The sequence below is a fragment of the Pseudorca crassidens genome, chromosome 14 (genome assembly GCF_039906515.1).
Source record: "Pseudorca crassidens isolate mPseCra1 chromosome 14, mPseCra1.hap1, whole genome shotgun sequence".
NCBI lineage: Eukaryota > Metazoa > Chordata > Mammalia > Artiodactyla > Delphinidae > Pseudorca > Pseudorca crassidens.
This window is the reverse complement of record NC_090309.1, coordinates 32,817,441-32,845,135: the sequence shown is the minus strand read 5'-3', so window position 1 is coordinate 32,845,135 and position 27,695 is coordinate 32,817,441. Positions and strand designations below refer to the sequence as shown.

The 27,695-nt window shown below is 46.3% G+C and overlaps 1 protein-coding gene across 5 annotated transcripts in view; it reads left to right on the top strand.

Moving 5' to 3' along the window:
- Positions 1-27,695, top strand: part of ANTXR1 (ANTXR cell adhesion molecule 1) — a 245,461-nt gene that overhangs the window by 189,958 nt on the left and 27,808 nt on the right. The window contains exons 17-19 of one of the 5 annotated variants that reach the window (XR_010934482.1): positions 41-121; positions 854-989; positions 11,598-11,970. Coding sequence is in view for 4 of the 5 variants with exons in the window: in XM_067704843.1 (XP_067560944.1) it covers positions 41-121; positions 854-934 (162 nt within the window). In the remaining variant the exon portion in view is untranslated. Of the gene's footprint in view, positions 1-40; positions 122-853; positions 990-2,999; positions 4,299-11,597; positions 11,971-27,695 lie in introns of those variants that run through there. The other 4 variants (XM_067704843.1, XM_067704845.1, XM_067704844.1 and 1 more) reach the window with 4 other exon arrangements.

Below are 27,695 nucleotides of genomic sequence, written 5' to 3'. Positions count from 1 at the left end.
TGGTTTCAGATGTAATCTTGGTGCATTTGTTTTATTTCAGGGAAAACTTGATGCCCTGTGGGTCCTGCTAAGGAAAGGCTACGATCGTGTGTCCGTGATGCGTCCACAGCCAGGAGACACGGTAGGATGCATTAACGGGGTCGCACACATGCGTTCTTTTTGCTCTCTCTCTCTCTCTCTCTCTCTCTCTCTGACTGTTGAGCCAGAATAACTCCAGATATAGGAATCCAGCTGTGATTTCATGTTGTGACAAATCAGACACTACTTTTCAAAACTTGGGTTTTTACAAGACCTTGAGTTTCGCCTTGCTTTTTTGAAAAGGATTTTGACAGAAATAGCTTAGCTTTAATGTCCTAGGACTTGGGCTTCTGAGTTTACAGGTACAGTGTGTGAATAAAGCAGGACTGGCTCTTACTCAGGTAGCTCCAGGGGAGAGGCCTGCTGCTTCTCAGCCACACTGGCCAGTGGTGACAAGCAGGACGCCAGGGCCACAGGATGAAGCGACGGAATAGGGGCCACAGAAAACTCCCCCACCTTCCAGCAGGCACTGGGCCCAGCTGGTCCAGGATCACGGGAGGACCTTCCACCCTGGCGAGGGTTTGCCCTGAAACTGTCAGGGCCAAGCTCAGATGTCTCAACTAGAAGGAGACAGAAAGGGAGGAGGCATCAGAGGCCTTAGAAACCATCTAGCCAAAGTCCTCATTTTGTAAGTGAGGAAACAGAGGACAAGACAAGCTGAATATTGTGTTCTGTTCAGATGGTAACAATGCTGGAAACAACCTCAGTTCTGCTGTAATCACACCATTGCTATGTCTTCCGGGAAGAGTTAGTCTCTCTTTCATAAAGTCTACAGAGCAAAGCTGGGGACCAAATTCTCCCTCAACTACCCGCGACCTGCATCTTGCATCCGCTGCTCTGGGAATCAAGCACATGAACCCCAAAGCAAAATCAAGGGGTCTAATTTGGGGCTCCTTTCAAACCAGGTAGAGGTGGGTTTGAATCTTGCTTCCTTCCTGCCTGGAAAACTCCAGGCCAGTCACTTGATCTCTCTGAACTTCATGGTTATAAAGTAGTTGGTAATACCTACTTCACAGTGGGGCTGGTTGGAGAAGGCAATGTTTGTAAAGCATGTGGCCGAACGTTTGAACACTTGGTAATGCTTAGTCAGGGCAAATATTATTAGGATCATTTACTTTGTGCTTTTCTACTGTCTGTGAGGGGTTGATGCAAAAATTCAAACTATATTGCAATTGATGTGTGTCAGATATACCCACATCTTTACCCTGCCCACTCTGCAACACGGCACAACTAATAAAACACGAGAGCAGAGCCAGTTAGGCAGGCCCCCCTTCCTCTGTACCTGGTGACAGGTGACAATGGGTGGCTTGTGGCTGAGGGGATTTGGTCTAAAGTTTCACAGCCTGTGCAGGCTGCAGCCAATTAGCTATTCCTGCTCCAGTTTGTGGCAGGGACAACAGGCAAGAATGACATTTAAAAAAATCCCAGGGCTTCCCTGGTGGCGCAGTGGTTGGGGGTCCAGCTGCCGATGCAGGGGACACGGGTTCGTGCCCCAGTCCGGGAAGATCCCACATGCCGCGGAGTGGCTGGGCCCGTGAGCCATGGCCGCTGAGCCTGCGCGTCCGGAGCCTGTGCTCCGCAACGGGAGAGGCCACAACAGTGAGAGGCCCGCATACCGGAAAAAAAAAAAAAAAATCCCAGGCCATATAAATGCTGGGCCAGCTTGGCCCTCATGACACATGGAATTTGTATTTTGTCTGTGCACGTCAACGAACACATTGCCATAGCAGATTTGAAAGTACAAACTCTACAGCTAACAGAAATGAGCCTAGGCCATCAACTTTGTACTCAGGGTGGTATTTGGCCTTATAAGTTATACATACGGTTTCTGTGGAAAATTAAGAATTTTTTTTAGCCTGCATGAGACTCATCTAACAGATTACAAAAAAAAAAAAAAATAGGATACCCAAACTCGGGTTCAGCAGTACTATTTTTTGTGATAGAACATGCTAGTCCAGTGAACAAGCCCATTCTTCTCAGAGCAACTGAAAATCATCACTCAGATTTGTTAACATTCCACTCTCCGCTGACCAGTTTGGCAGAAACAAATTTCTAAACTGGGTCAAGCAGAGAAGGGAATGTAGGAAAGAGGAAGGATAGAAATATTATGGTATAGAAGAACCAAAACTGTTTGAGGGCAAAAGGCTGATGGGATAAATCCAACAACAATGAAATGAAAATGGATGGAATTTCTTCTAGTGAATCACACCTAGATTGAATCTATTATTTACTAATTCTGAATGAAAGTTTGTATTTCACATTTGAAGATGTCTTGTGTGCTTTTGAGAAATACGATCCCTCCTTGAATTTTCATTTTCCAATCACACCAAATAATAGGTGCGAAGGACAGGCGGGCTGAGAATTAGGATACATTTGACTGTATTCTCAGCAGTGTTGCAAGTTGATTGTTCAGCCTACTTTTAAATGGGCTTTCTGTATAGAAATCCTGCTAAAATGTTTAAGACACATGCGAGAATAGTTGCAGAGAACTGTGTCCTTGTAGTCATGGTGATGGCCACAGACATCTAGACGTACACATGGAGTTACACAAGAAAGGTCACAGATTAGATAGGAACAGAAATTCACAGCTTCCTCATGGCAACTCAGGAAAGAATTCCAGGAGTAGAGAAGACTATACTGTAGCTTATTATTACATGCTTACTCTGTATTATTTTGCATAATCTTAGGAGACTCGCTACAGACCTGACTTCCTTGCACGGGGATGGCTCTGTAAGAATTCTTCAGCACTGATTTATGGGGCTGACCACATTTTCCATAAACTCAAAATGACTGCATCCAGGCATGTGCTCGTGAACACGAGTCACAGGTTCTGAATTTTTCCTTTAAAACAAAAACAAAACCAAACATCACCTAATTACATTCTCGTTCTGATTTGTTTCAAACATGTGTTGACCTCACAGGAACCTGGCAATTCTTCCTTCTCAGTTCCTGTCTGCTCCTGCTTCCCCCAGTGAACCCACCCCAGCCCTGGAGAGGCAGACTCTCACCGGTAGAGCCTCTGAGGCTGCTGGAAAAGCTGAGAGCTTCCAGCCTCCACCGCAGAGCAGAGGGCTCCAGGAGGCCTGAGCCCAGAGCCACATCCTTCCCTGGAATTGGTGCCCACCTCCTGGGAGCTGTCCAAGCCCAGGGTCAGGGAAAACATGAATGGGATGACAGCAGGAGACATGAATGCTTTCTGTCCACCACCACCCATCTTCCTCTTTCTGCCTGGGGTGGGCTCACAGTCCTGTTGTTTGTTGGAGCCCACCAAGAGATCCTGAGCAAACATAAAAAAGAAAGTACCCGAAGAAACCACTTAAAAAGCAAACCAGCAACACATCCGATCCTAAAATTTAAAGACTTCACTAAGCATATGGTATCCTTTGCTTAAACCAGCCCCCGGCTTCCAGTATATAGCCACCGTTGTGCTCTTTCTAAAACACGGATCTCAGTGTAACACCCCAAGGCTTCAGACTGGCCAAGACTAGGAAGGAGACCCAAATCCTTAGCTTGATTTAGAAAGGCTTCCCTTATCATTTCATCTGCTACTACCTCCAGGTTCCCCCATCACTCCAAATAGCTTTCCAGCCACCTAGAATTGCTCACCATTCCTTGAACATGCCAGCATCTTCTGTGTCTCTGCGCCTTTGCATATTCTAGTTTCTCTGCTTGGAATGTCTTTCCCATCATCTCTACCTAGTGAACTGTCACCTTGGTAAGATTGTTCATTGTTCCCGTAGTATCCCTGTAAACACAAGAAGTTGCTGTCCAGACCCGGGCTTTAAAGGGGGTGTTGCCAAAGCAGGGCATATTCACAGAGACTTACCAAGAAAGTCTGGAAATTAGAACCTGTATCCCATGAGCATTTTCCAGGACGCTCCCCGAGGCTTCCTACACACCAGGGCCACTCTGACTTTAGAAAGTTTGCTCACCATTCAAGGAGAAATGGTGGAAGGAATTAGGAATGTTCAGTCTGAGGAAGATTTAAAGGACCCTGAGAGCTTTTTCACTTGGTCATTTCTTGGTCATCACATTATGCACCCCTTTTATAAACTATTTTTAATCACTTAACCATGTTTGAGGAATAATCTTTCTATGCCATTCATATCGTTATATATCATTTTAATGGCTGTGTCATATTCCTTTGTCAATCTGTGACATAATATTTCGGCCTATCTTCTCTTTTTGGATATTTATTTCCAAGTGTTTATTTTTATAAATGAGGCTGTAATCGGTATGCTTGTTGCCAAATCATTGTGCACACTCATGAATGTTCCCTTAGGATTAGGAAGGCAGCTATCCGCTGGATCAAACAACATGAGAAATTTTAGAGCTTTGATAACGAGGCCAGATTGGCCTCATTATTCATTATTGCCTGAAACACTGTGTGAATTAACCCTAGAGTCAGCATCAATGAAAAACCCATCTCCCATTAACATTACTAAAGTTAGCTATTTGATAGGTGCTAATTTAATTTATAGGTGCTAATTTAATTTGCATTTTCTGTTATTGAAGTGAAACATCTTTTTCAAATATTTATTTTCCCTTTTGTCAATTGCCTATATATGCCCTCAGCCCATTTTTCTACTGTATATTTTAGCATTGATTTTTTTTTTTTTTTTGGTTGCTCCGAGTCTTAGTTGCGGCATGCTAACTCTTAGTTGCAGCATGCATGTGGGATCTAGTTCCCTGGCCAGGGATTGAACCTGCGTCCCCTGCATTGGAGGGCAGATTCTTAACTGCTGCACCACCAGGGAAGTCCCTAGCATTGATTTTTATATGGCCATTTGCTTAACTCATCTTCATTCGTTCATTAGTCAAATGCTTTGAGGACTCAGTTTATGTCAGACCCTGTGCTATACATTAAGTATATGATGCTTACGTCATGAAACTTAAAGTCTAACATTATATATATATATATATATATATATATATAAAATATACATATGCAAAGTTTTTCTAGCTTGTCATATACTTTTTAAGTTTTTAAAAATATATTGACGTCATCTATAATTTTATAGTTAAATCTATGAATCTTTATAATTTCTGCCTTTGGTGTCAAACTTAGAACAGTCTTCTCTACTCCAAGATGACATAAATTTTCACAAAAATTTTCTGCTACTTCTATTCCCTCAGTCTTATTTTTGGGTGGTAATGTGAGTTGGCACCTTTTCTGTATCTTCCTGTGTATTTTATTGTAAATTTGGGAGAAGTGCTCTCAGGAGCTATCAGACGTATTAAACCAGAAGCCCTGGAACATCATCTTAAAGTCTTTGAAGTACAGAACATGACTTGGATTTACTCTGGGTCATCCCAGAAAACAGAACTAGAGCCCCACGTAGAAGTTACAGTGAAGCATATTTCATCTAAAGAATTGAAGGACAAATTTCAATAACAAATGGGCATCCCCAGGGATTACTGGGCTTGCTCCGTGTTACCAAACAGGGATACAATCAGTTAAACCACTGGGCCAGGATATAGTAGAGGATTCCTGCAGCAGATCACTGGTTTTCAAACTTGAGCACAGAATCACCCAGAAGTTTTGTTAAAACCCAGGTAGCTGGATCCCACCCTCACAGTTTCTGACTTAGCAGGTCTGGGGTGGGGCCTGGGAACTAGCATTTCCAACAAGCTCCCAGGTGATGCTGATGCTGCTGGTCTGGGGAAACCAGTGAGATAAATGGAATGAGATGCCCATCAAAATCCCTCTAACCCTGACTGCTTGGGATTCGAAGTCAACCTTTCTGTGCTTATTTGACTACCGACCACTACCTTCCTGTGTTTCTCCACAGAACGCCTACTGACATGATTGGTGACCACTCTAGCTGAAGCCTAAATATTAAGTCCCAACCAATTGTAGGGAAGTCTTGCCAGCTGCAGACAGTTTTGTTCCTAGATTACTAATTTCAAAGCCAGAAACGTAAGGGAGCTTCAGAGATCAGAGTTCACAGAATCCAGTGATTTTCAACCTGCATGTTGTGATTACCTGGGGAACTTTAAAGCCCTGATGCCAGGATCCCACCCCAAAGGTTCTATTTAATTTGTCTGTGATGAAGTCTGGATACTGGGATTTTAAAAGCTCCCCAGGTCATTCTAATGTGCAACTGGAGCTGAGAAATTAGTGATCTGGTCCAATTCCCTATTTCTCATCCCAGGCAGCATCCTTTCTTTCCTTCCTGGAACAATTTGAAAGCACCTCTCCACATTCCTTCAAAACCTCTATGCCTGAGGGAAATGGATGATTACAATCTTTATGTGCTCAAAGCAGTCCCTTTCTTCTCTGGAAGACGGTAAACATAGATCCTGCCTGCTACAATATTGTTACTGCTTGGATAAAGAGAATGGAAAAGAGAAAATATAACTCTGCCTCGTATGTCTTTTCTGGATGGAATTCAGTCAAAATATCAACCCGCCTAAACCCTCCCCAGCTTCAATGCCCCACCCCCTTCACGTGCTCTGGGAGGAGCCACTGGGGTTGGATGTCTTCTTTGTTTTCAGGTTCTTGGTTTCTCCCAGATCTGGCATTGGGAGGCTGGTACATTCCATTACTATCAGCAAGAACAAAATACTAAGGCACGCTCTGAGCTTGTTTTGCAAGGCTGGGCCTCACGGCAATCAGAAGAGACCCAGGAAGCACACACGTAGACGTATATAAACAACGTTTGAAACTCATCTGAAGCACAGCCCTGGAGGTTGTGAAATCCTCTACCGGAGCTCCAGCCCCAGGGCTGCCGTCTGCACAGCTGTTTCCAATAAGGGAGCTGAGTCGGTCACATGGGTCCCTGTGGCTCCCTACTGTTGCAGAGGCGAGAATGATCCGGGCAGGTTATCTCCAAGGGGAGAGAGCACCCTCAGCCCAGTCCTTCGAAAGCAGACGAGCCTCCCGAAACATAAGCAGACTCAGAGAAAGTGTCCACACTCTGTTTCCCTCTCCTTTCTCCTTTCTCCACATTCCCTGCACTACCTCTTCCTTCTTTGCCTTGGCTGCCTTCCCTCAAACATCGTTTCATCAAATTTCATCGATGGTGCCCCCGCTAAGAACCCATCACTGGGCTGGGCACCAGGGATGCCAACTAGAATAGGACTTAATTCTGGCTTCCTGGAGTTCAGCGTATGAGCTGAAAGAGAAAAGAGCATGAAGCCCTGTACTGACTGCAGATGGTTATAGAAGCACAAATCCATTCACAAGAACAAATCCATTTTACAGAGCAGAAACTGAGACTCAGGGGAGGTTATTAACTTTCCCAAGGACACACAGTTGGGAAGGGGCAGATCTAGGGCTCAATTCAGGACTATCAGATTTGAAGTCCACACTCAGAACTCCTTAAATCCTTCATGCATTCAACAGATGCTTGCTGAACACTTTCTATGAGACGAGCACTGAGTTTGGGCTGGCCGCTCATCGATTAGTAAGCTGTGTCCCTTCCCTTGAGAAGCAGGGACAAACTGTTAAGGGTCCAAACACCATCCTGTGTGAAAGGCTCTGTGGTGAATGTGAGAGGTGGGGGCAGTATGCCCAGGAAGGGCATTTCACCAGCCTTGGTGTCAAAACTGACTTCTAGAGGTGGCATGTAGGCTGAGACCAGAGGAGAGTAGTGGAGGAAGGCTCTTCTGTGAGAGGGAAGCTTGAGCAAGGATCTGGAGGTGGCCTGTGGCCCCTTCGGGGGACACGAGGAGCGGGGCTTGGTGGAGGACAGTGCGCGGCAGCCAGCGGTGGAGCGGGGAGAGGGGACAGCGTGGCTGCTGGCCGTGAAGCCCACCCTGGAGACAGTGGAGAATCACCGCCAAGTGTTTTAGGCAGAGCTGTGGTCAGATTGTATTTTAGAAAAGTCATGCTGGCTGCAGCGTGGAGATGGCGGCATCCTGACCGGAGGCAGTGACAGGAGGAGGAAAGAGTCTGGATTCAGGGGAGGTTGTGGAAACAGAATGACTGGATTTGGTAACTGGCTGGTGTGGAGGATGAGAGAGGGGGCTGTCGAGGAGGACCTCCAGATCTGAGCCGGCTGTGACGTCGTTCACCAGGATGGGGGCACAGGAAGAGCTTTGGGAGGGAAGATGAGGGCTTAGCTTTTCAACTTACTGAGGTTGAGGTACCGCGGAGCGCCTAGAGCACAAACTTTCAGGAGCTGCTCACTCTCGGAGTCATGTACGCGCAGCGTGGACACCTGCAGCACCTAGATGCCCACTTGTGTCGCCCAATCTGTGCAGGAGGCAGTTTTGCCCTGGTGAGAGTTCTGAGCTGGAGGCAAGGATTTGGGCATCATTAGCGTGGCAGTTGAGACCAGTGTGAATATATGCAGAGCCCAGGGAGAGTATGGAGAGAGAGAAGGGAAATAGGTTAAGTGCTGAACCCCCAGGGTCACATCCTTTGAGTCAAGATGGGGAAAGAAAAAGAAGAAGAAGGAAACTAAGAAGGACCAGCCAGAGAAAGAGCAGGTGTGACAGGAGAGTCTGGGGTCATGGAAGCCAAGGGAAGATGGTACATCACGGAGGAGGGTGGTGTCAACAGGGTCAAGTATGGGAAATTTAGATACAAGCCGACACGTCCTCTAATTAGATTAGCAGTAACAAGGTCCTCGTGGCCTTGGTGACCTAGGTTCAGTGCAGTGATGGGGGCAGGAGTGAAGCTTAGTGGAAAACGGGAGGGGAGAGCCAAAGCAGTAGCTGGAGGAGAGCTGGAGTTGACAGAAGCTCTTTGTTTGTTTCGGATGAAGGGCTTGAGAATGATTAAGTGCTCATGACAGAAGCCCAGGAGGGGAAGAGGCGGAAGAGCTCATTGATGGACGGCAGGAGCCCCTAGGAGGACTTAGATGACCTACAGCCTAGGAAATGCCACTCTTCCTTAGTGATCTGGGGGGCAGAGCCCAAGATGGGCTCTCCGGTATGGGTGAGCAGGCAGGAAGTTGAGGCACCCATTCGATGGCCTCTGTCTTCCCTGTGATAGGCTAGCCAAGTGGGACAGGTGAAGGTAAAGTGAGGAGAGGAAACCAGCCCCACCTTTGGAATCCCATCCCTCCCGCGCATCAGCACTTTCTTCAGTTCCAGGGTGGGTGTCTCCACTTCATGCAAGAAACATGGTAATTCGGGATGCAATGTTACAAGCAATTCACTTCAAAACTCCACCCCCAAGAGAACCCACTGTTGGTCCCTTGTCTATATCGCTGTATGTTATATTCCTCGGTGGCAGAATGGAAATAATGACCTTCTCTACCCATGACACCTAAAGAGCAGTGGTAATTGCTTTGGGAAATTTTGTTTTGTTTTTGTTTTGTTTTGTTTTGTTTTGTTAATGGAGGCCTCCCACTTCTCCAATAAGTTGATACCATAATATCTAACAAGTACCAATAAACTAGTTTTAAACCAGGTTATAACTGGCTACTTAAGAGTGGGATCCTTGTCATATATAAATATTGTGGCATAGCCCTATGTTTCATAGACGAAGCCATCAATAAATGTTCTTGATCAGGATTAAGTTAAATCAACAATTCTGGAGTTAGTCCCTGGCTCTACCAGGTACTAGCGGGATTACTCTTCAGGTCACTCTCCTCTTTAAGATCACTTCCATTTTCCAAAGAATTGTTTGCTGGGCACACAGGCACCTAGATGTGCAGGTCGTGCCCTGTGACAGAGGTCCACCCTGAACACCACTGGGCAGGTCAGCCTCCCTGGGACAGGCATGCATCCCACCTCAGAAAGGGGTGCCTTCTCCTGCTTCACACAAAGGCACCATGTGAGCTAGTGGTGACCCCCATCATTTGAAAATAGAAAGCAATGCATTTCCTCCCAAGGATTGCTTTCGATACCTCTGAAACTATCGCCCCATCCAATGGGTTGCCCCAATTTTGCCATTCCTTGTAACATCCTTTCCAGCATTTCTTGTCCTCACTAAAAAAGCATTTACATAGTTAATAGTTTTTACCCTGTATGATTATTCTTTATTCAGTTGTAATCATACATGTATATAACTTAGTGTCTAATTCTTTCATTTAACGTTATCCCTATAAGCATAAGGGGGAAACAATTTTTCAAATTACTAGGCAATTAAAATCATTAAAGCCACTGTTTTATCTGTGCTAAGACATTCTTTCTTGAATACTGGCAATTTTAAAGCACATGGGTGTCTGTGTAAAGACATGAACATCCCCATTTGAACCGCTTGTTGGTGAAACAACAGATCCAACTGCATAAATATCAGAACATTCTAAGACACCCCCCAACAACGTGGTGAAAATTGATGACTTGGGCAAGTCCCAGCAACCAGAATACACACGGTCGGTTGGTTGACATTCTGTGGAAAGTTCACGTGATCCTGCAGCTCTCATCAGTTATTTCCCTTTCACAGAAAAACCTTTTGCCTTTGAGACTCCTCACATCAGTTTTCCTCTGAATTTTCTTCACAGCATCTCTAGTAAACTCCTCTGTTCTGACAACACTGATCAGCGAAAATAAAATGAGCAGAGGAAACCCAAGAGCAGGAAATGTTTACTCAACCTGTTAAGTATGCTCCTTATTAGCAGATCCTGCTGAAGTGCTGGGAAGGGCTCCATGAAAAAGGCAGACAAGCATGAGACCTCAAAGAACAGACGGCTGGTTGAGGAGATAGAAGAGATGGTGGTCAAGGTAGTTCCCGGGGTAGACCGAGACAGAGCTGAAGGGAACGAGAGCCACAGAGGAAGGGCAATCGCTGGCAGCCTGAGAGGATGGGATACCTTCTCCAGGACTGATAGGACTTGAATTGGGCTTTGGAGGGAAGTCGGGACTTAGTCAACAGACAGGATGTAGAAACGTCAAGGTAGCAGGTTTCCAGGACCAGCTCGCAGCCCATAAAGGCCAACCTGCGGAGTGAAAGGAGACATCTCAGGATGGAGTGCAAGGGATGGGTGTACCTCATAAGGCTGGAGGGGGAACAAGGATGAGATTTTATCACCCTGATGATCAGACTAAAAAATTTACACTATAGCCATTTTGAGCTAATCTTCATCTGCGATAAATACTAGAGTGCCAAATTAAAGGGGTTTTTAAAAATTTATTTATTTTTTTATTTTTGGCTGCATTGGGTCTTTGTTGCTGTGTGTGGGCTTTCTCTAGTTGCGGTGAGCGGGGGCTACTCTTCCTTGCGGTGCGCAAGCTTCTCATTGCGGTGGCTTCTCTTGTTGCGGAGCACGGGCTCAGGCGCCCGGGCTTCAGGAGTTGTGGCACGTGGGCTCAGTAGTTGTGGCTCATGGTCTCTAGAGCACAGGCTCAGTAGTTGTGGCGCACGGGCTTAGTTGCTTCACAGCGTGTGGGATCTTCCCGGACCAGGGATCGAACCCATGTCCCCTGCATTAGCAGGCAGATTCTTAACCACTGCATCATCAGGGAAGCCCCTAGAGTGCCAAATTATATTGTATTTTAAGACATTTAATCACACACAGATTTTCTCAGAAGTTTTGCAAAGCTCTGGTTTGACTAGATATTAATAGAGTTAATTGTTTTTAATGTATATAGAAAAATTGGCCATAGGTGTCTTTGTCTTGCAGAACAGCCAGGTTAAAATCATTCTACCAAGCACAAGAACTCTATGGATGTAATGTGTTGGTAAATCGATAATGGGCTATGGTAACGGTCCAAGCATGGATCATGATGCTTGAATGTAAATGGTGACATCAGGAATAAAAAGACATAGATGAAGGTGGCACTCTCTGAAACTGGTTGCAACATGACATGGAGAAAGAGAGGGATCGTTTTCACCTCGAGAGACCCAAGTTAAATTCCCAGCGCTGCCCGATAGCCTCCGTTACATTAATCAGTCTCACTTAGCTTCAGTTTCCTCATGTGTCAAAGTTATCAGTAATCCCTACTTTTGTAGATGTTGTCAGGATGAAATAAAATGACAAGTGTAAATAATTCAAATAGATGGGAGTTCATTTTCTTCCCTTCTTTCCCCTGAAAACTGCAATTGATTTCAGAGAAGTTTAGTTAGATCTCAACACGTGTGGAAAACTTCTTCTCAGAATTCATCTCTCATATTTAAATCAGCAATGACCAAAAGAATCAAGTTATTGTATTAAAATCTTTATGTGAAGGTCAGTTCCTTCTTGCACAATAGATAATAAGCTTTATATTGAGTCTTTTCTTAGTCACTCTGCTCTTTAATTCAATTCACAGAACCGCTGGAAAAGTAAACATTTCTGTCTAAACATAGGGAAAAAAGGTTTGCATAGAATATATTGGTTGATACTTTGAGTAAACAGGGATCTTCAGAATGTCTATTGGTGCCTGACACCGGGCTGTAAGTCCCCAACAGATTTGGAGAGAAAGTCCCATTTGCTAGCCACTGACTTCTGACCTTTCATAAACTTTTGTACGAGTAGATCATTTAAGATAAAGGGAAAAAAAGCAAATCGTAGGAAACGCGAGAGGGTGTGATTTATTTTGTCAGAGCCCCTTCCCTGGATGTTTGAATTCTCAGTAGAATCTATTCAGTTCTCACCCTTGGAAATCTCTCCTTCACTGTCTCATTGGAGAGGAACATGAGGACTTAGAATTCTTGGCTTACTTGCCTGAATTTACAACAGAAAACGTTCAGGACATCCTCTGTCCACAGCAGAAACCAAACTGTACCCAAAACCTGCAAAGTTAACTTTTTTCAGAGAACTTAAACCCAAAGTTAACGCTGCAAAATATACCATCTTGAGTTGTTGTTGTTTTTTTTTTTTTTTTGCACCACTTCCTGCTCCCAGGAGGAGGTCTCTTTAAATAAATACATGTGAAGGCAACTGATGTGGTTGAAGTCTCTCCCTCCTCTTCCAATCCCCCATAATCTAACCCTCTTTTTCCACACCCATACATACTTCCATACTCATCATCATCACCATTTTATAGCTTAGCTGATGACTTTCACCTTTGAACTGCCTCATCTCCCAAACAGCTGCAGCAACAGCAGGTCAAGATCTGGTATCAAGTTGCAGAGAGCAAACAGAGGAGAATTAAATACTAGGGGCGGAACAAGGCAGGGCTAGGTAATAAAGACACCCCTCTTGAAATTCTCTGATCTCATTTCTTTCCTTCCAAACAGAGTCAGGATTGAGGGAGATCGGGCTTGATTCTAGGGTCAAAATTTCACCCAAGTGTGTAACGTTGTAGGAAGTTTTCTACTTTGTTCCAATGTGATGTTTATGTCTAGCCACTTGGCTGCCACGGGCCTGCTCCTCCAGCTGAGGGCATTGGAAAAGATCATCTCTAGGGGATCTACAGCTCTGCAGTAGACCTCAATTGAGATTGATTCTAACCCAGGCTGGTGGGGAGTTCTGTTCTGGCCCGAAATTGTTGGGTTGAGTCTTAGATGGCAGAATCTGACTTAGGAGATCACCTTCCAGAATTCGTAGTGTGGAGAAGAGCCAGCCTGCTGTCGACATCCACACGCATGCCCGTCTTCTCCCGTCATCCCCATGAGCACCCCACCTCAACCTGACCCTCAGTCTCAGGAACGGATTGGGGATTCCTCATGATCCCAGTCCTTTCACGTTTAAAGTAAGGAAATTGAGGTCCAGAAAGGTGATGGAGAAACCTCTAAACACTCCCAAGTACATTTTCTCAGTTGCTCCCCATCACGACCTTACTTATGTCCTATTTTCATATTAGGAAGATTAATGCTCTCATAAGAAGACCCTTGCTCCATTCAAGGTCACAAAGGGAATTAGTGGAAGTGGCAAGACCAGAACCCACCAGCCCTACACTGCCTGGCTCTCCTTGAGTCCTCACCCCAAGCCAGGAGAAGAGGGTGGGGGTCATGACTGGGCTTGATCTCTTAAAGAAAAGGTAAACCAGGCCGAATTTTGGAAGGTAGAGCTGGTCCCTGCCACCCAATCTCCTTCTTTCTTGTCCTCCTACCTTCTCCCACCTCCCAACACTGTTCCATTTTTATACCCTGCCCAAGATGACATACCTGCCGATTGCCCTCCCACAATGACCTGCCCTCCCATGCAGTGTGCTGTGTTCCCAAGTTACCTCATATTTTCTCTCCCTGATTCCACCTCTGCCTACCTCCCCCTTTACCGCCAACACTGTGTCTAAGACAGAGTACACCCACGCATTCGACAAATAGGTCTTGAGCTCCTACCCTGCCGCAGGTGCCACGCTAGGCAGCAGGGGTTTAGCATGAACGGAGCACAGCCCCTGCCTTTGTGGGGTGTGCCTCAGAGTAGTCAGAAGAGCACTAAACTAGAACTTAATGTAATAAGTGGTATGGAAGTATGGGGAGCATTTGAGCTTCCACGAGAACATAGAGCAAGGAGGTTTAACCCAGACTAGGGGACCAGGGAAGACGTTGAAAAGGAGAGAACTTTGGTCTGAGACCTAAAGGATGAGCTCTCCTGGCGAAGTGATGCAAAGGCCTTTTGGTTGGAAGTAACAGCATGTGTGAAGGCCCAGATGAGAGGAGCTGCGAGAGGAGGCCTAGGCTGACAATGGAGTGGGGGAAAGGAAAGCAGTCATACCCCACCTCTGAACTCTGCCTTCTCCACCCTTTCGTCTGCTCACATCTTTCGGGTACCCAGCCCTCAGCCTTCCGAGGCTCTCCCCTGATTCTTGCTCATTGTCTGGCCCCTCCCTCCTCCTGGGCTCACAGCTACTGCCACAAAATTTCACACCATTTTAATTTAAAGCCAGTACTGATGTTTCACTCCCTGAGTAAGCTGTAAATGATTTGTGGAAAGGGACTATGGCTCTTTTTTTTTCTTTTTACTTTCCCTCACAGCACTGAGGACATGGCTTAATTTATGTTCTTGTGCTAGGGATTATGACTTTTTCTGCAACCCCCAGGCATTCACAGCTGTTTGTAAACTTTTATCATGTTCCCTTAATAGGCAACCACATTTCAGTAGTGGACAAAGACGTCTCAGAAAAAACCCTGCCTTTAATAAAGAGAGAGGGTTCACACTGTCTTCTAGGGGCATCTTCAGACAAACTTTAAGGGTTATTCAAACAAACTTTCATTATAATTGCAATTCATAATTTTTGGTATTGCCGTTTATTAATAACTTTGACTTTTCCTTTAAATTGTTTGAAATAGAAAGTTTGAGAGAAAAACAACTCTCTGACTTTACTAGTCTCACTTTATAAGTTCATCCTTATGATACTTGTTTAACGTTTTAGTGTTTTTCCATTTTTTCTTTTGGCTAAGACCATCGAGGGCAGAGTTATGTTCAGAATCCACAGTGACGGCAGAGTTAGCTTTGGGGGCACTCCACTAGCTTTCATCACCTTTGTGAATTCCTGCATCCTCCAACATCTGGATTGGGTCACCCCATTAAACAGCATGGGGCCGCTGACACCCAGGCACTGGCCTCAATCCCGGGCGTACCTACTTGCCAAGGCCTCTGCAACTCCGACTTGAATACAAGCTCTAAATGGGAGAAAATCTTGTGTAAGCTTTTCCATATTCCCTACTGCTCACTCAAGCTGATTTGTAATGGGAAACTCTTAAATGTCAGAGTCTGGAAAATTGGACATCATAACAGACATCCATGCCCCCTTAGTGGAATAATTAATAAAAGTGGGCCCACTGGAAAGTCCACTGTGGAATCATCCCTGTTGTTATACAAGACAGCGTTTCCCTTCTTTCTCTTTCTAGCAAGGGAAGTAGTTCTGACCAAGCAGCGTTGGGTTTCTTAGGCACGGAGGCAGAGAGAAATGGAAAGGAGAGTGAGTATTTTCCCATTGGTGGTGGGAACGAACTTACCAGAATTTATGCAGCCATGGCCTCGGTGCCCCACCGTGTCTGCAGGCCCAGGGAATGCCATGTGGTCCTCCACAGATGGCTAAGGTAACCGCAGAACTGAGGCCACCTTCTGTGCTTGTAAACAGTTAGCGTCCCTCCAAACCAGGAATAAGCAACGAGAACTCCCCACAGCCCATGGTCCCCACTGCACACCCTTAAGCTACACTAGCTTGTTCTGCACTAGAGCCTCTGTTGGTGGCCTAAAGTTGAAAATGTGTTTGCTAATGATTCCAAACAGAAGCTCCTAGCAAAAACTTGGCCTTACAAGTGATTAGCATCACACACGCCAACAACCCACATGACTGCATCCCATACCAGGCCACTAATAAGCAACGTGGCTGGAGGCGTCCAAAAGACTTAACCTGCCTGCGTGAAAACTCCAGTTTCACCCAGCAATGTTGCTGTGCTCTCAAATTACTATAAACGCTAATGCTGAAACGATTGGATCCTCAGAGTGTCCTCCACAGCCAGGCTTTGATGCCTGTCCTTTGTAAAACTCACCGATCTATGTCCAAAAAATCCAAGACTCTATAATTGATTTATGAGTCAAAGGAGAACAATGATTTTTGGGTAACTTGACTCCATAATAATTTTCTTGTGCCCTGAAGCTCATTCCACTGATGTGTTTAGTTCTAACCCATTTCCAAGTTTGATATTTTTTAAAGGCAACAGTTTGATTATTGAAATTCTCTAGCTTTGCAAACCATGGACCAAACTGTCCCACCCTGAAGAAGCACAGCTTCTCATAAATCTTCCCCTGAAACACAGGGTGAGAGGAAAGGGACATGATTTGATTTTAAATGAGTAAGCTTCCTAATTATCACTTCCAGAGGAGAGGTAGATAGACAGACAGACAGGCACAGTTTCAAATAGTTTTACAGGTCTTAAAGAGTCTATGGAGATCAGAAGGTAAATAAATTTCCATGACAGGCATTTATGGGGTTGGCCAAAAAGTTCGTTCGGGTTTTCTGTAGCATCTTAGGGAAAAACCCGAACGAACTTTTTGGCTAACCCAATACTTTAGAGTCTTAAAATAAATTTTATTTTAGGCTCTTCACTGGCCAGTGGAAGAGTCAACTAGGACTTTTCTTCAGCTGTGGAATAACAGTAGGCAACTTAGTGGGATTACAAATGGAGTCATGCTTTACAAAATTATTCATGACCTCCCCTTGCAGCCCCACGAGTAGCACAAGATCTTGAACACCTCAAAAGTAAAGTCTAGGGCTGCACTATCGCACAAGGAAGCCCCTAGCCAACATCGCTATTGAGCACTTGAAATGTAACTAGTCAGAAATGCCACATCCTGTACGTGTGAAAGGATTTTCAGAGACGTAGCATGAGAAACAGAATGTGAAATAACTCTTTAGTCATTTTTATATTGATCACATGTTGAAATGATAACATTCTGGACCTACTGGGTTCAATAAGATAATATTATTAAGATTGATCTCGCCCGTTTCTCTACTTTTTACAAATGTGACTAACAGAAAGCTGAAAATCACCCATGTGGTTTGCGTGACATTTCTGTTAGCTGTGCTGGCCTAGAGGACTAGCCTGGAAGGCACTTGTGAGAAGAGGGGCAGCGTGATTTCTTACAGGCCCTGACTCTTCCAACCGTTTCTATTTTGTAGACACAAGGAGAATTTCAGAGTTATGGGTCACTTCTGCCCTTCCTGGTTTTCTGTTAGATCAGCTGTGACTTTTTGCCTTTCTGGGCCTGTTCCTATCCCAGACTTCTCGTTCGTAGCCAAACGTCTTGCGTGCTCCAAACCAGCATGAAGGGTTTTGTTTCTAAGCTTCCCTCCACTATCTTCACAGGGAAGAAAGAGCCTGTTGCATTTAAAACTTTGTTCTAAATATCTGTACATTTATTGGATTATCTGCTTTCCTTTATCTTTGACAGATTCCTAGAAAGCAAATATTATCCCCATTTTACCAAAAAGGAAACTGACTTGACTTGGGAAATAATAACTAGCATCTCCCAGGAGCCTCATAATGTGTAATCATTTTGAATGCATTTCCTCTGATAACCCTTGGATGTAGGTATTCTCATTCCCATTTTACAGAGGAGGAAATTCGCTTCACAGAGGACTCAAGAGCTTAGGCTGATACATGGAAAATCTAGCATTTATTCACTCATCACATTTATTTGTTGGGCTAAGCCCCTGTGAACCATGAGGCCGTGGTCCCTCCATGGAGTCTGCACTGTAGGGTTCACAGCACCCAAGTGTTAAGTGCTACACCAAGAATTAAAGTAGGGTGGTGGGACAGAAAGAGAACAGATACCTACCTGCGTGGTCAGAAAAGCCCTCTCTTTGGAGAGGTGGGCATTGGAGAGGTGACACTGAAGGTGAGGTCTGAATGACAAGCAGGAACTGGCCATGTCAAGGTCAGGGGAGGAAAAATAGTGCAAAGCCTGCACGGCTGGAGAGAGTGTGGCTTGTTGGAGGACGTTAGAGGCCAGCGCAAGTCAAGTGCCATGGGAGATGGGAGGGCAGGGGCCAAGGCGGGCAGGGCTTGTAAACCAGGGATTGGATGTTACTCTGCGTGTAACAGGAAGGCTGCATGGAGTGGAGGGTTAGCAGAGGAGGGACGTGATGTAACTCACGTTCTACCAAGACTGCCCTTGATGTGAGGGGGGAGAATGGATTGTAGGGGGTCCAGAGTGGAAACCGGGAGAACAGTGAGGAGCTGATTGCAACAGCCCTGGGGGAGAGGCAGCGGTGGTGACCTGCAAAAGGATGGAGAGGACATGGCGAGGAGTGGATGGATTCTGAAAGTATTACGGAGATATAGCTGATGAGATTGGCTGATGGACGCTTCATCCCTCTTTTGACCTGACAGTCCCTCCAGTCCCCTCCACCTCCTGTAGTGTCCTTCCCAGCACACTCTGCCCTGGGAATTCGAATCCCCTTCGCCCAGGAGTGACCTCTCAATAATGCCCAGAAAGCAGAATGCAAGTCCAGCAGGGTGCCATTGTTTGTCACCCTTTGGTTTTGCTTTGTGGATGCACTGTCGTGCCCAGCTGTCACCTTCTTGACTGTTCACGGTGACCTTTAGAATCACGTGGAGATGAACAATGAGACCTTGCTGCAGTCCAGAATCGCTTCCATAGAAATGAAAGTGAAGTGATTCTGTTCTGTCTCATTTTGGGGCTGGCAGGAAGATGAGTCGTTTGTACATTTATTTGCCCTGCTGCTATCTGGAGACTGAAAAAGCAGAATGCATTGCCATATATGCCAATCATGAGCCAATGTCCCATGCACGCTTGGGCATAGCATGGGGTGGGCACTCCTGAGTAGGGGACCGAGGGGATGGGGAAGGAGCCAGGTGGTGTGTCAGAAAGTGATTGTTCGCAGCTGACAGTAAAAGGAAGAAGAGAGAGATCATGGATGGGGGGGTAAGCCAGAGGCCAGGCTTGGTCTGAAAAGACTGCAGAGAGGAGGCATGACTTCAGCTTTTCCTTCGAGGATGCTCAGGCTTTGGCTAAACAAAAAAACCAGGGAGACCAACAGGGTCGCCAGTCAGCAAGTTTACACGTGCGTGCACATGTATATGCAACCCCTTCTCCGGCCAGCGAAAACATTTTCTTGGCGTGCGCTTTGAGCCTTCATTAATGCTTTCAGTGCTCAGGAATGAGAACTCTCCCTCCCTCACCTACCAGCCAGCCAGTCTTCCCCCAGGAAAACAGAGGGGGATCAACCGCAGCGGCAGGTGTTTGGCACGTCTGCATACACCCCTCACCCCCCTCGCTGATGTGAGGGAGTTCTGATTCCTTGACGGCAACGAACTACACCCCCTCTGAAACCTTCACTGGCTCCCCCTGTCTGCACACAGATGTGTTTTGTGGACACTTATTCCCCAGCTGTTCATAGGTGTCAAATAAGTTTGGGAAACGCTGCACTTAACAATGTGAAAAAGGTTTTGTTTTTTTTTTTATCTGCAAGACCTCAACGATGCCTTCATGAGCCAATGGCACTGGGAGTCTCCAAAGGGGAGGGATATATCATGCAGCATTTCTCAAACTTGAAAATGACTGCTCTGTTTTTATACAGCATCACTAGTGCCCTGTGGAAGGCACTTTGGGAAATGCTGGGCTAAGCGGCAGCGCTAGCAGCATAGCCCCGCACAGCCAGTCAGACTCTGCCTGCCTCTCCTCGAGTCCTGCACAAAGCAGCCTGCCCTTTGAGACGTTGTTTCAGCCAACAGGCCTTATTCCAGCATCAGGACCTCCACTCACACCACGCCGCAGCCCAAATTATCCTGGCCTTTCCTGTCCTCTCACTGTAACTCAACACAAGTCGTATCTCCTCTAGAAATCTTTGCCTGTCCCTCTCAGGACTCGGAGATGCCGTCTGCCTCTGAGCCATCATCACATTCGTTCGTGTCCCACTCATTCAGCATTTCATAGCTGGTTTCTCCCCCTTTCCATCTCGAACACCTCACATGGGATAGGTGTTCAACAAGAGGAGAAGCAGGAAGGCGGTTGAGAAGGACAAGGAAAGAGGCCAGGGAAGAGGAGGCCGGGGAAACGGAGGCGGAAGAAGAGGAGGGAAGAAGAGGAGAGAAGAACCCGGAGGTGACAGAGGGAAAGAGAATCCTCCAAGATTTCAGACATAGTACTTTTGCTGAGTGCGGGGGGCAGGGATGGAGAGCCAGGGAAGGCACCTCGTCTACTTTGCAGAAAAAAGTATCCATTAGGTTCTCCTTCTATGACCACCAACCCCCAGGGAGGGGTCCTGTCCCCAGGCCCACGTTACTGAAGGCCAGTCCCCAACTGCAGGGCACCAGCTCTAACTGGAGGTGGCATACCTGAGAACGGCCCCAACTGTGACCCCTTAACGTAACTTATGTCTTAATAATAATTATATGATAATTAGATATATAATTACACTATTAAAACAGCATACGTATCCCTTTCTTTGTTGCGTTTTGTAAACAACATAATACAATATACAATTAGTACTAAATATTAAACAAAATAAATAACCTACAAAGTACAAATTAACCCTATAGCTGTTGCCCTAAGAGTCCTTTCCCTAAAGCTGGTGGCTTCCTTTTACACAGGAGGGGCCTGAAACCCACAGAGCAGCTTGAGCCTTGAATTTGGGCTTAACCTTGACTTTGTATCCTTGGGCACTCACTTCCTGGACCGCTTTAAGCTCTGCCTCCCTGGCCAGGGAGTCTGTGATCTCTTTCTCAGCCAAATGGCCAGCTGCCTGAGGAGGAGACGCAAGAAACATCCCCACGTCTGCTTTGTGCTTCTAACTCACACAAAACCGGCCGCCCCTTTTAACAAACCTGTTTTTCTGACGGGACCAGACCTTCCTTTATTTTCTTTTCTATACACTGAAAAAAATGCCAAACAAAATGGGGTATGTTATAAACGAGGTGAAACAGACATCTTCCAAAAGTGCCCATCCTTGGTGAGATGTCAGTCCATTCTATCACCTTAGTTCCCTTCTGCAAAGGCCAGGGGCCCTGCCAGGGCCGCACCTTGGAAAAGCTCATGCTACGGAAGCACACGGCTCGGCGGGTTTGCCAGATCCCGTCTCTAACACTCTGTTGAATGCCCAGATGTATTTCTTTCATGCTTGTGCATACATTCCGTTTCGGAGTGTCAGGACAACACCTCAGTCCATCTCCCAAAAGTGGCTCGTGGAGAGAGCCTGAATGCCAGGAGGCCTGGGTTCCAGTCAGCGTTTCCTCTGACTTTTACAATTCGCGAGCAGATGACCATGCCCCAGGTGCCAGCAGCCATGGGACACAGCGGGGACACTGGACCCCAAGCGCCGAGCGTAACGAGCTGATGCAGGCCGCAGGAGAGAGGTCAGTCCAGCTTCTCCGGTCCCTCCACCAGCCCCTGAGGACGCACAGTCAGCGGGGTGAGGCAGGGCAGAACTGAGGCCAGAGCCAGAGCTGTCCACACTAGGTCACAGGCAGCCGTCGGAGAAGAAGAGCTGCAAGTGTGTAAGGAACTGAGCATGTGTAAGAGCCCAGTCCAGGAGAGTGTTTCTAGGGCCTGCGAGGAGGAAGAAGAGAAAATGATGCAGGACACTTCAGGCTCAGGGAGACCAAGCCACTCCCTGACCTGCAGGCTGGGCTAATTCCTCGTTACCAGCCCCTACAAAACTGGGTTTCTCTCCTTCTGAGCTCTGGTACCTGGTATGTGGCACAAGATGACTTGCGCACGATCAAAATATAACTTTGGGGGTTCCCTGGTGGTGCAGTGGTTGAGAGTCCGCCTGCCGATGCAGGGGATGCGGGTTCGTCCCCCGGTCCGGGAAGGTCCCACGTGCCGCGGAGCGGCTGGGCCCGTGAGCCATGGCCGCTGAGCCTGCGCGTCCGGAGCCTGTGCTCCGCAACGGGAGAGGCCACAACAGAGAGAAGCCCGCGTACAGCAAAAAAAAAAAAAAACCAAAAAACTCTACCAATCAGAGAGCTTCTCTCTCAGTTTGGGTCTTTAACGGTGCAAATATCTGCACTGGGGAAATGGAAGTTGCCAGTCGTTTATACTTAAGAATGCAGTTTGATAACAGGAAGATTAGTTGCGGGGCTGAGAGGATGTCAGGAAGGAGGGCTCACAAGAAAGAAAATGGCGGGCCTCAAGGTGGGGGCACTTTTAGTGAGTTGCCATGGAGACTGAGCCTACCAGGAGGTGAAAGGAAAACGGGAAACAAAGCCGATGTGTTTTAGAGCTTGCCTTTAGCACTCCCTCCTGCCACACAGTTTTTAAGAACCACTTCATTTTTAGAGCTAGAAGGCATCTTCAATACCATGAGAGTCTGTGGTTTTCAAACATTTTTGAGCCAAAAGGAGAGGGCCTTCTTTAAATGCAATCTTACCATAAGCCCAGTATGAAAAACAGGTAAGTGGAGATGATCTGGATCTAGGCGGGCAGTGAGCCAGAAAACAAACCGCGCGTGCGCGCACGCACGCATACACACACAATTTTCCCACAGTACTCTCCACACCTCCCCCTCAGAATTCCTAAGTGCTATGAAACAGTGCATCCAAACACAGCAAGAGACCCACGGTTGTCCTCTGTCGTCACCATGTCTGTGAGGCTGGGCTCCAGAGGTCAAAGAAAATGGACCTGACTTTCCCCTCCCTCCATCGAGGATCAGACCTCCACTCCCCAAACTCCTCATCTATTCTGTAAATGTTTGCTAAATCAAAGAAAGAGCCCTTTCACGGGGTCACTAAAGACTTCCCCTGAGTTTAATATGACCAACAAATATTTACTAAGTGCTGGCTACACCCTTGACCCTGTGTAGGGCACTCAGAACAAATGGCTGTTGTCATTGCTACGTTCATCAGCACTCTTGGGATGCTGTTTGTCCAACCTTCTCCGAACCATCTAAATTACCACTAAACATCCAGCCCACATCTGTCCATCTTTTCTCTAAATGTGCTGTGAGACACACTGTGAAATGATTTGTTGAAATGCAGATAAACTACATCTGTCAGCCCCCATGTATGATTCTGGTGAGACTTGCAAAAAAAAATGAGGTTTGGCCCCAATTCACTCTTTGCAAACCTTGGCTCAAAGGGACGACCACTGCTTCCTGTCCTTGGAACTTACAAACCATCTGTGTAATGACCTGTTCTAGCTTCCTGCCAAGCACTGACGTCCATTGCACCAGTCAGCAGTTCCCACCAGAAGTGCTTAGGGCCTCAGGGCCTCCCATCCCTGCTGCTGGCCCAAGTCCAGGTCACAGAGATGCCTCCCTCATCCTCTTGCTTGTTACGGGAGTACAATGGGAAGCGGGGAGAGTTCAAATTAGTGCAATTATTTCTGTATAAGCAATACCAATCTGGGCCTCAGAATTGCTTAGCTGAGAGCAGAAGAACAAAGACTTTACAGAGAAGCATGGCTAGGTTTGCCACCCAGCTCTACCACATGCTGCCTGGGTTTGGTTAACTACCCTCTCTGAACCTGCCAAATGAGCCTCGCAGAAGGTTGTGAGGATTAAACGCAATTAAACTATGAAGTGCTTAGGACGGTGGCTGGCACACGTCATGACTGTCACTATGAGAAACTGTTCTTGTTGATCAACTCCTTTAGCTCAGGGGTGGGACAGGGCAAGGAACTGGCCCAGAGGGAGGGTCTGTGTGTGACGGGCATATTCACAGGTACACAGTTCACTTATTTTTCTAGGCATCAGGAGGTCTGCAGAAAAGACAGTCTTCCCTATAAAGTTTGGATTCTTATAGAGAAAGAATCATGAAAAAAATGTCTGTGCCCTTTCAGTCACGTGGTTTGTGAATTTGCTGTCCTCGGGTCAGGCTGAGATCCCAGAGTCCTGGCCCCCAGCTGGTTCTGGAACTACTTCTCAGAAGACCCACAGGTCTTCAGGGTGGCCCCTAACCCCCAGATTGCTCAGTACAAGGGATTCAGTCTCCCTGAGCACTCTTAAGAAGACCCAGAGGAACCGAGAGAGAGAGATCCCTCCAAAGAAGTGTCCATCCAGGAGGCAAACGTTTTCACAATCCATGCTCCCAGCCCTCATGGGAAAATTGCAGGAAAGTCACCCCACGCCTTTGTTGATTAAAATTAAACAGGCAGGATTCAGCTACGGTGGATTGCAGAAGTCCTGGGTCAATTTCTAAAGCAAATGTATTTTTTAAATACTTGAGCTAAAGGCAATAGTAATAAATGACAGCTGGGAATTTGAAGTTTTATTTTCAGTTCTGAAAAAAATTAGGGAGTTGGGTATCCTTGTATATTTTCCTATTAAGGATAAATAAATAGGGAGATTCCATGGTGTTTGTCAGTCTAAAAAGCAATCAATTCAATATGCCGTTGTCACAGATTCGGACCCCTTAGATAGAGCCCTCCTCACTGGAGGATATGAAAGTGACAAGGGTAAAAAGTTGCTGGGAAGGTCCCGGGAAAGGGGATGGAGCCTGCCAGCCTGCTCCCTCTCAAAGCACCTACTTCAGCCTGGGGCTCTGCTAAGAGGGGTAGCACCTCCAGCCTGGACTTTGACCAGCTTTCAGCTGGAGTCAGAGATCATAGCAGGAACAAAATCACAACAGCCAGGAACCCAGCATAGAAGGTGAAACCCAGCCGAGGACATCTGGCCTCTGTAACGTACAGCATTAATAAAAGGCTAACAGAAAACCAAAGGCCTATTAAATATCCCTGCCCCACCTAGATCAGCACTTAATTGGGGTGGAGGGCCCTCAAGGGAGAAGGAATATTAGTGGTCCCAAAGACAGGAGAGACCTTGGTCTGAAAAGCTCAGGTCCAATTAAAACAAGCCAGGAGCCTTTATTGCTGCCCTGTGTTGACATCAGGAAACTCGTTTTTAGTTCTGCTAATGGTTACAATGTAGAGATTATTATGTTTTTTATTTCATGTGCTTAATCAATGCTTAAAAGAATTAAACAAATGAGACCAAAGATCACAACTTCCTCATCCATCACAGATGGACAACTTTTCCCAGAGCCAGCCTCTTCTTAAGAAGTCCCCAGTTTCCTTATCAGGGTTCTGGTAGTCCTACTATTATATTGGTGGCTTTGTCAGAGCAGTTCATAAGCAGAATGGGCTGTAGGCCCCTGCTGTGATTAGAAAACTTCTCTGTGAAAATGTATCTCCCCAAGCTACCTACAGAAAGTCTCCAAAAGGAGAAAGGTTAATCTTTTTGCTTTAGGGACCTTGAATCTAGTTAATATCCCAACGTCCACCAACATGAGGAACGCGTGCACGCCCACACACGCACACGCATGCACACACACATCACTGATGAAAATGGCTAAGAGTAGATCTTGTTCTTTATTTATTCACCATTTTTTATCACTTGTAATTGGGTCTTTTACCATGAGCCAGGCACTGTGCTCTATTCTTACCTAACTCATCAACTTCATGTATCACAAACTTTTAGTGTACGTTGAAATGGTAGATGCCCTTGGTAATTGTGATTCAGTGGATCCTTTGGGTTTGGCATCTGTGTGTTTAACAAAAAGCCCAACTGATGCTTGTGGCCGAGTAGCTCTCCTGGGAGGCCTCCCAGCTTGTCCCCAGCCTCCTGACTGAGGTGGCCCCAATCTCCCGGCAGGTGGTATCTCATCACCGCAGAGCAGACTGGATCAGGCTGGTCACCTGAGGGAGGGGCAGTGACCTCCCAATGTGGCCTGAGAATCCATTCGCTTTCCCTGGGCAGTCACACAACTGTCTCAATTTGACCAGACGGTCTGAAACCCCCAGATCCTCTTCACCCCGGCTGTGACTGAGCCAGGGGTCCCCCACGCCAGAATCAATTTTCTTAAGAGCTAGACCTGGCTTTTAATCCGAAATACCTAAATTATTTAACTTAGCCTATTGTTTCAGCTTGTCCAGTCCCTTTAGCATCCTGGCTCCATTCTGCCATGCATCCGTCACAGCCAGGAGTCATGAGTACACGTGGCAGACCAGCAGCTCTGTACTTGGCCACAGCCTCCTCCACCACCAGAAAGTTCCCCTCTCTTGTGAGATTGAGCTCTTCCAGAATCAGCTCTATCCTTCTTGCATATTTTTTTGAGCAAGCTTCTTAGCTACTGAAAACCAAAGAAGCCCACTATAAGAAAATTTTTATTGGAGAGAAACTCTCTCTCCTGAGGACAGTATCTTTTTCTGTTTATGAAATTCCCAGTTAGAGCCATGATTTAAAGAAATGGGAGGCTAACGTGAAGTCTATTTTGGTTAATATTCATGTTGGTGGTGGTTTCACCTACTGAAAAGGCAAAAATATTTAACCGAAATACCCACATCGGAAGCCCAGACAGTCCCACGGAGGGAGTCCAAGAAACCTTGGATCTGAGCCCTAACCTTCCCCTTTGTGGCTCAGTTTTTCCAGCCTATAAGGGAGCAACGATTCCTGCTGCTTCCTCTTCACCCAGAGCTACTGAAGGGGTCTGCAAGATAAGGCCATGCTGGACTTTGAGTTTCTGGGGCAAAAATTAAACAGTTACAGTTGTAGCATCATCCTGTGAAATTAGGTTTCCTCACCCACCAAATGTTCCCACTGGTGCCTGGAATGATAAGAAATGCTTAAATTTGGGTAAAGAGACAATTAACTGAGAGTTTTGCCATCTGTTGAGGAGCAACAAGTCATTGCTTTGAAACCTCTGAATCTGAGACACGAGGGAAGTCACAACTTGTATCTCTAACATAAAAGGTCTCCTTGTACTATATAAGAATTATAGGGCTTCCCTGGTGGCGCAGTGGTTGAGAGTCCGCCTGCTGATGCAGGGGACACGGGTTCGCGCCCCGGTCTGGGAGGATCCCGCATGCCGCGGAGCGGCTGGGCCCGTGAGCCATGGCCGCTGAGCCTGTGCGTCCGGAGCCTGTGCTCCACAGCGGGAGAGGCCACAGCAGTGAGAGGCCCGCGTACCGCCAAAAAAAAAAAAAAGAATTATAAATTATAACAATTGCTCTGAAAGCAGGTGTGTGTATTGCTCTTTATTTCTTTAAAACAACTTTTCAAAACATGTCTTCTGTGTCTTAGCTTCAGTCGAATGTGCTTCTTAGAATGGATTTCCGTAACAAGTAGTTGACTGTCCTCTGGTGGATTGTAAAGGCAGGGTCCATCATCTTCTCCCTGAGCAGAAATTGTTGGGGGCTGATCCTAGCTAACTATGAAACTAAAGGATCGAGCATTTGACCCCTGGAGATCCCGACACTCCAATGATTCCTCTCCCCTGTATCACATTTGTTTCGAGACTCTTAGAGAGATCATCATTACCTCAGATACAAAGGGTGATTTTATGTGGTATGTCCTGAGAATACGGCTCATATGAACCATCATAATAAAATGAAGGTGCATTCAATAAAACATCATGGACAGAACAGAGAAGATGGATGGAGTGCCAC